At 46.7% G+C, this 9,024-nt stretch overlaps 1 protein-coding gene across 1 annotated transcript in view; it reads right to left on the reverse strand.

The window, feature by feature from the left end:
• DDX11 (DEAD/H-box helicase 11) overlaps nt 1–5,298 on the reverse strand; it is a 20,262-nt gene extending 14,964 nt beyond the window's left edge. The window contains exons 1-5 of the mRNA XM_023514065.1: nt 5,157–5,298; nt 4,730–4,877; nt 1,804–2,052; nt 1,192–1,278; nt 767–924 (exon numbers count right to left, since the gene is read on the reverse strand). Of these exons, the coding sequence (XP_023369833.1) occupies nt 767–924; nt 1,192–1,278; nt 1,804–2,052; nt 4,730–4,873 (638 nt within the window). The 5' untranslated portion in view covers nt 4,874–4,877; nt 5,157–5,298. The remainder of the gene's footprint in view (nt 1–766; nt 925–1,191; nt 1,279–1,803; nt 2,053–4,729; nt 4,878–5,156) is intronic.
• Between the last annotated feature and the right edge of the window lie 3,726 nt (nt 5,299–9,024).

The raw sequence follows: 9,024 nt of genomic DNA on the forward strand, positions 1-9,024 counted from the left end.
GTGATTTCAAACAAAAGCTATGAGTTTTCACATTTATTTGTCTGTCTCTCACCACAGAAATCCAAGCTCTCTGAGGGCAGGGGCCTTCCCATCCTATCTACCTCTGCACTCACAGCCTCAGGACAGCACACCCAAGCAGACAGTCAAAGGGTGCTGGTGAGGTTAAAGTGGAAATGAAAACGAGTTTTTCACAGGGGTACCCAAAAATGGCCTGTCTATTCCTTCTGGCATTTTCTAATTCATCCAGTAGGTTATGGCTCATAAAGTAAAAACTTATTAGCCTGGATCAGAGGCAGCCATACGGTGAAAGAAAAAACTCAGGCTAAGGATGCCTTGATGGTTTACATCATCACTTCACACAGTGTGGTTGGCATTTAAGAACAAGAGATCTAGAGCCAGCCTGGCTAGGTCGCTGGTCCTAGCTCTCTCCACTCACTAACCTCAGCAGAGACATATCCCATCCCTGTTCTGCAGCTTCCTCAGGTACAGAGTGCAGACACCTGTATCCTGCCACCACTGAGCTGCTATAAGGGTGGGTGAGTCAACAGCAGTGAGGCTGGTGCCTGGCAGGGGTAAGGGCTGGCTGTCACAGGCACCAGCATTTATGGAGCCTAAGGAGGAGGCTGGCTTAGAGAAAGAGGGCAGATAGATGTCATTCCCTCTCACCCATGCTCTCCAAGTGTCTCTGGCAGGAGAAAAAGAGCTGCCATAGTGGGAACCCCAACGCAGCCCAGGGCAGGGGGTGAAGTGGCAGCAGCTGTCTCACCCTCGAGCTACTCTCTTCTCATCATCACTCTCATACTCGGCAAGGACCAGCTCCTCCTCCCCAGACTCCAGCGGCTCCAGCTGCTCAGCCCCCGTTCCTGCTTCTAGCATCTCCCTGCTGAGGCGGAGGAGACTCTCCGTATCCTCTTCTTCCTGTCTCTGGATAGGGTATTGGAGATGAGAGAGGAAGACAACTCAGCACAGGGGTGGCCACCCCTGGCAGAGCCAGCCCCCTGCCTGATGCTCCTGAGAGCAGGCCTCACTGCTCCATAGGAAAAGGAACCTGGGACTCCTCTCCTCACACTGCCCAGCTCCTGGATGAGAAGAACTTAGCCAGTGGGGCTCGAGGAAAAAAGACAGAGTCTCCACAGTGCAGCATGACTTTGCCAGGACACAACCCGGCCTCTCCCTGGTGATGACACTCACCAGGCGTTTGGCTGTATACTTAAGCTTTGTGTTGTGCTGGATCTGCTGCAGGCGTTCTTCCCGCTTCCTCCTCCAGATCTGTTCCTCCTGAAAGGTGAGGCAGCCATAAAGGAATCTCATGCAGGAAGCCCTCAAACCTGGCCTTTCCTAGAGCATCTGAACTACTCAGCCCACACCCCTGCGCAGGGCCTGCCCTGCCAACACTCAAGCTGCTGCAGCCTCCTCTCCCCAGACCCTCCACCTCCACAGGCCCCAGCCTCACTGCTCCCGGCGGGCAATCTGTATCCTCACTCCCAAAGCCACATGCTCTCATCACATTGATTCCTTAACTGAGTTTGCAGCCACTGAAACATGCTGCCAATGGCAATGATTAGGTTCCTCTCCTAAGTGAGCACCAAATGGGAACCACTAGCCCCTTATCTGGAGAAGGCCTATTGACATCAGCTAAAAAAAAGATAGCAGGGGCCACACCATCGCCTCTAGAAAGCTGAGGAAGAGCTAAGGGCACCATGAAGGCAAAGAGGAACACATGCTACCTGAGTCCTGGGATCACCCCAATAATCGCTGAAGCTGTTTCCTTGATCACTACCTTCTGCTTACTCCAGATCTCACCTTCAGTCGGGCCACCATGTCCCTTTCTTCTTTCTTCTGCACAAACTGAGTAATCCAGTCTGGTTCTCCAGTGGGCTTCGAAGTACCTGCAGTCTCCCCACAGGAAGATAAGATAACTGGGGGTGGGCCTTTTTCATCCCATGCAGGGCCAGTTTCAGTTTCCAGGAGACGTGCCTCTTCTTGCCGCTTCTTCTGTTCAAAGTCACGGAGCCAGGAGAGGGACCCACAAATAAGACTCAAAGACTTTCCCTGCAGGAAGAAAAATGATCTTCAGAAATAAGGAGGCCAAGTGCAGTGACTCATTCCTATAATCCTAGCACTCTGGGAGGCTGAGGCAGGTGGACTGCTTGAGCTCATGAGTTCGAGACCAGCCTAAGCAAGAGCGAGACCCCGTCTCTACTAAAAATAGAAAAACTAGTGGGGCATTGTGGTGGGCGCCTATAGTTCCAGCTACCTGGGAGGGTAAGGCAAGAGTATTGCTTGAGCCCAAGAGTTTGAAGTTGCTGTGAGGGTATGATGCCACAGCACTCTACCCAGGGTAACTCTGCCTCAAAAAGGAAAAAAAAAAAAAAAAGAAAAAAAAGAAAGAAATAGAAAGAAAAAAGGAAGCTTCCCAAATGATCATTCCCTATTTTAGTAAGGGCTTCAAAGAAGATCTGGTTTTAAATATTAGAGGATGCTCTAAGACTATGCTAAGAAAGGAAGGAAGCGAACTAGCTATAGAAAATCCAGTAAAAAACAAGAAAAAGGAAGAAATAAAAACTGGGCTCTAGAAGCAAGAAAGAGCTTCTTTAATTATATAGCTCACTGTTCTAAAAAAAATTTTTTTTTGTTGTTTTTTTTTTGAGATAGAGTCTCACTATGCTGTTCTCCTTGGCATCACAGCTCACCGCAACCTCCAACTCTTGGGCTTAAGCAATTTTCTTGCCTATGCCTCCCAAGTAGCTGGGACTACAGGTGCCCACCATAATGCCCTGCTAATTTTTTTGTTGCTGTTGCCATTGTTGTTTAGCTGGCCCAGGTCGGGTTCCAACCCTCCAGCCTCGGTCTATGTGGCCAACGCTATGCACAGGTGCCAAGCCTGAAAAAAAAATTTTTAATGTAGTTTATCATGTTATATATAAATACTGCAAGTTAATACAATTAGAAAGTGATAAATTAGATAAATAACCCCCATAAAGAATTAAGGCCAAAAAATGTACAGCATAAAATCCCACCTACTTGCAAGGGGGGCCACCCTGGTCTGTCAGTTCTTAGGTAACTGATGTGTAGACACCACATGATCAGTCACAGGAACGTCAGGGTTTACAGTTTTTTTTTAAAGCAAATTAGTTGCTCTGCAGAACAATACTTTTGGCTTAAAGACCAGAATTTTCCCTGTAGGCCTTATGAGTTGAACTGTGTTTCCCCTGACCCAATTCCTACATTGACGTCCTAACCCCAATATCTACCATGTGACCTTATTTGGAAATAGGATCAACACAGATGTAATCCAGTAAGATGAAGCCACCAGGGTGGGCCCTAGACCTTTATAAGGACTGCTGTCCCTATTACAAAGGGAAATTTGCACACAGACATGCATTGAGGGAAGGGGATGTGATGGGACACGGAGGAGAAGGCGACACACAAAAGCCAAGTGCAGGGTCTAAGCAGAGCCTTCCCTCATGACCTGCAGGAGGAATCAACCTTGCTGACACCTTCATCAGATTCCCAGGGTCCAGAGCCATGAGAGGACAGGATTCTGCTGTTTGAGCCACCCAGCTTGTGAGCCTTTGTCATGGCAGCCTAGAAGGCTCACATAGTTCTCCTAGAAAGGATTCTGTAGCACATTCCACCAGGCATGTGGGGTCCAGAGGGAGGATCCAGTCAGGTGCATCTCTGGAAGAGCTAACACCTCTGGGCCAGGAAGTCAGCTCTCAAAACATGTTCAACCCCAAGGGGAGCACAGGACACCCAGGGGAGGGAGAAAAATTATGTGTTTCTCAAGTTAGGGGTGGCAGCATGACACTGGGTTTAAAAGGTAGGAATGCTAACAGAATACTAAGAAAACCTGTGTGCCAAAATTATGAACCACTCTAAGTTAATTGACAGGACTTACTGTCTTTCATATACTGTTATGAAAGAACAAAATGGAACAACAGAATAGGCAGGTCTGTACTCTTCCTGTCCCAAGAGATCCCGGTGTCACCTCCACAGAGAGTGACATGCTCCCATCAGCAAGTGAGAGAACAGGGATAAGTCACCTTCACTTTTTCCTTCCCTCAGCACCCACATATTAAGAGCCTTCCAAAGGCCAACCTTGCCAAGCTCCGCTAGAGAACAGGGACACAGCAAGCTGGCTCTCAGGACCCTCTCCTCTGGGAGGTCCCAGACTAGGTGGGGGCTCTTCACAGCAACACACATTTTACCAGCACACAGTACTTGCTATAAAGGGTGATAAAAAAAAAGAAAAGAGAGACCAGGGGGCCACTGCTGCAGCCCATCTCCTCCTCAACCACTAACTTCTAATAAACACCTCCCCAGTTCCCAGCCAAGGGAGAAAAAACAAAGGGTACTTGATCAGATCCCTCCAGAGCTCAGTAACCCAGTTCCTAGAGACTAAAACAATACATTTAATCATTGAAAATGCCAAAACAATTTCTCTTTCTCAACATCAAAGCAGTATGTGCCCTGAGAAAACTGGAAAGTTTTCGTGCTACAGGATATGGCTTCCATAGCCATTCCAATCCTCATTTGCCTTAAGCATCATCTTTCGCAGAGCCTGCCGCTGTGTTTAACACTTTTAATAGAGGAAGTGACTATTACTCAGAAAGAGATTGACATGTTACTTTGCCCAGCCTCAACCCATGATAATCTCTGCATAAGCTACTAGTAAAAGACTGACTCTAAGTCTTCTTAATTGCAGTCTCTCACTGTTCATACTCACAGTGCCAGTTGGACTCTCAAATATTCCAATCTTGCCTGCCTCCAAAACCTGGTACAGCTGTGCCATGAAGTCTTTCTGGATGGAATAGGGTGTGAAGGGAAAGGGAAAATGGATGCCATCAATCTTCTGGGATCCATCCGCCATGGTCCTAGGAAAAATAAATAAATATGGTAGCTCTCCAGTGACCCTGGGAGAAGGGACCTGGCATCTACAGCAGAATGTAAAATCTCCATACTTGTTACAGAATTTCGACTTAGGTTGAGTCAAAAAATGGTAAGAGACCACGATCTCTCCATCCTTTGCAGGCCCACATGATACCACGCCAGAATCAGGCAATGCATCCAGGGACAATTAATGGCTACAGCACAATGCAGCCTAGGAGAGCCCACAAATGGAATCTACTGCCATTCAATTGCTGCTTAAATACCTTTCTAGTAGTCCTACAAAAGGCTCAGAGATGTCCTCTTGAAGATGTGCAGCCCTGGGATCAAAGTGACTCCCTGTAATTACTTTTGCAGAAATCTCTTACACCTCTGCACTGCAGCATTCACATACCAAAACTGCCTCTCTTCATCCTGTTGTAAGGACCTGGAAAATCATGGCACACAGAGCAGGCAGAGAGTATGAGCACAGCTTGCTTAGATAGCACAAGAGAGCGTGTTTGTGCATCCATACACTTACCAGTATCTTGACTTTGCTCATTACTTCACCCCAGCCTCTATTTCCAGTACAAACCAGAGCTTCCTCCTAATACTTGCTCTGGCCTCAAGAAATGAGAGCTCTCTGGCTCTGGACTGGAGAGCCCTCTTCACAGCCACTGAGCTCTGGCTGGAACAGCTTCTCAATACCGAGATCACCACATTTCTCTTCGCTTGCTAGACCAAGGTCAGTAAGGAACCTTTGGTCCATAATTGATAGCTTTTACCTACCCTTTCTTCCTTGAATCACTACTTCATCTGGAGTAGTGACTGACTCTTTCATCCTGGTTTCTACACCCCTCTCTTTGGGACACCACTTCTCCAGACTATTTGAGAGAACAAACTAAGTACAAATGTTAATAAGTCTAAAACCCATTTTACTAATATTAATAGATCTAAAACCCATCTTTACTATCCTGGAGTCAACATCAGAGACAATGCCAATCCATAGGGAAGGTAGGCAGTGCCCATGGCTCAGTGGGTAGGGCGCTGGCCACATACACCAAGGCCGGTGGGTTCAAACCTGGTCTGGGACAGTTAAAAACAACAATGACAACTGCAACAAAAAAATAGCCAGACATTGTGGGCAGGTGCCTGTAGTTCCAGCTACTTGGGAGGCTGAGGCAGGAGAATTGCTTAAGCCCAAGAGTTTGAGGTTGCTGTGAGCTATGATACCACAGCACTCTACCAAGGGTGACATAGTGAGACTCTGCCTCAAAAGAAAAAAAAAAAAACAGAGCGGGAAGGCTCTGGTGTTCTTAAGTTATAATTTAGCAGCAATGAACAAGTCGCCCCCCGCCTCCTTTTTTGAGAAAGTGCCTCAAGCTATTGCCCTGAGTAGAGTGCCATGGCATCACAGCTCACAGCAACCTCCAACTCCTGGGCTCAAGCAATTCTCTTGCCTCCGCCTCCCACGTAGCTGGGACTACAGGTGCCTGCTGCAACACCCGGCTATTTTTCGGTTGCAGCCGTCATTGTTGTTTGGCGGGCCCTGGCTGGATTTGAACCCACCAGTTCAGGTGTATGTGGCTGGTGCCTTAGCCACATGCGCCACAGGCGCAGAGCCGAAAAAGACCCTCTTTAATCTGTATACCACCACAAGGATACAGCTGTTTGATACTGATACTTACAGAAACTAAATAATTGCTTAAAGTCACAGCTAACTAAAGGACAACCAGGATTCAAACCCAGGTCCACATGGTTCTGTTTCAGTCAAAGTTCATCTGGTTGCAAGAGAGAATCAGCATAAGTGAAAGAGGGTAAGTGAAATGATACAAAGTGAGAGTAAGAATGGAGACTATCTGGGAACCTCGCTGATAATTAAATACCCACGGATTTTCATTCTCCTGCTCAGGTGCCAGATGTAGCCATACCCTCACTCCCTTAGCTGACTCAGACTTTCTGCTTACCCCAAAGCTTCACCCCTCTCCCTTTTAGCTTCAGCTCCCACCGCCACATGAAAATTCTTTTCACATGTCATAGTCGTAAATCTGAAGAGAAAAGTCACATCTGCATCTCCTCTCCTTTTAAGACAGAGCCCTGGGCAGCCTACAGACTGAGTGATTGGTCAGCACCCACCTGATCTAACCAGCAGAGCCTTGCACCTACTGGTCCCCCAGCCCAGCCATAATGAGGACTCAGCTCCCTTGTCAGAGAAGTCTTCCCCTCTATTTGGCCACCTCCTACACACACACACAGAGCTTTCAGTCACTCTTTCAGCATATTTATCCTGCACAGACAGTTCTTAAATTACAAATGTCCAACTTACATACTACTCACACTTATGAACAAAGGCTATTGCAGTAAGTGCTATTGCAGTAAATGCCTGAGTTACAAACATCTGACTGATACACAATTCACAAACGGAGGCTGTTAGTACCTGTTCCAACTTACATACAAATTCAACTTAAGTAAAAACCTACAGAACCTATTCAATTCATAACCCAGGGACTGTCTGTATTTAATTTCCTTGTACCTCTTAAAACTACCTGACCCATTTTATTTCTCTGTCTCCCCCACTGGAATATAAACCACATAAGGGAGTGGACCTTGTCTGGCTTGTTCTTCCCTGGCCTCAGGACTAAGAACTAGGGGCTCCAGCACCTCACAGGCTGTCAATAAAAACCAAATGAATGAATGAACAGCCAGCCAGACGTGGGGCCTATAGGTAGAGGTTTTTGTTCTTCACAAGTCCACACTGGTGGACAGGGTCCTATGACTTGAGGAGCTAGTCCAAGGGTTGTCTAATGGTTTCAAACTGTTTTCACATGACCTCACAACAACGCTGTATGGTCAGTATTTTTCTTAGCTCTATTTTATAGATGAACAAACTGAGATTCAGAAAAATTAACTGACTTGTCCAAGGTCACTCAACGGGAGGCTGAATCCAGGACTGGAACCTGTCTGCCAGACCCCCAGACCCTTCAGCTTTGTAAAGGGTGGCAATCCCCACCCTTCCTACCACCAGGGCAAGTAGGATGAAAACGTCTGGTTACCAAACTCGACAGTGACAACATGGAATAATACAGAACAAAGTAATTATCCTTTCATTTCCCTGGGTGAGGTCATGATGGCTCTCATTATTTCAGAAGCAGCACAGTAGAAGAAAGGTTTAGATCAATGTGAGAATAATGGATTCACTAAGTGTCATCAAGGACATGAGGTGTCACTTTCTCAGACCTCTTCAAGGAGGCTGTGTGGAAGACAACCATGACCTCCTACCCGAGTTCTCAGAATGCTCCTCCACTGCTGAGGCACACACCAGCATAGCAAATCTCGTGCCCAATAATGCAGGTAGGATTTGTGACAGCACTTCAGGCGCATGTACTGAAAGTGTTCATTTTCTTCAGTTCAACTATCACTCCCTACTTACTTACTATCAACTATGGCTATAGAATGAACTGTGCTCCCCCCCCAAATTCATGTCAGAAAGGCCTGACTCCCACTCTGACTGTATTTGGAGATAAGGTCTCTTTAGGAGATAACTGAGGTTAAATGAAGTCATAAGGGTGTGATCCCAAACCAACAGGACTGATGGTATTGTAAGAAGAGAAATAAAAAGAAATCTTCACTGAGCACAGTGGCTCCCTCCTCCTTCATTCTGGGAGCCTGATGCAGGAGGACTGCCTGAGTTCTGGAGTTCAAGACCAGTTTGAGCAAGGGCAAGACCCCCTGTTTACTGAAAATTTAAAAACAAAAAAAAACTGTCTCTACTGAAAATAAAAAAAATTAGCCAGGCATGGTGGTGTATACCTGTGTAGTCCCAATTACTCAAAAGACTGAGGCAGGAGGATCACTTGAGCCCTTAAGTTTGAGGTTGCAGTGAGCGATGATGATGCCACTGTACACTAGCCAGATCAACAAAATGAGACTGCCTCATAAAAAAAAGAGTTCTCTGTCCACCAGGTGAGGACACAGATATAAGGTGGCAGTCTGCAAGGAACCAAATCTGCCAGCACATTGATCTTGGACTTCCCATCATCCAGGACTGAGAAAACAAATTTCTAAGCCACCCAGTCCCAGGCAATTCTGTTCCAAGTACTATAATACTGCTGTGCTCCTAAAAATGCTTTAACTTCACACACCTGGAAAACTCCA

The sequence above is a fragment of the Otolemur garnettii genome, unplaced genomic scaffold (genome assembly GCF_000181295.1).
Source record: "Otolemur garnettii isolate 467f Iridium unplaced genomic scaffold, OtoGar3 scaffold00046, whole genome shotgun sequence".
In the NCBI taxonomy this organism is placed as follows: Eukaryota; Metazoa; Chordata; class Mammalia; order Primates; family Galagidae; genus Otolemur; species Otolemur garnettii.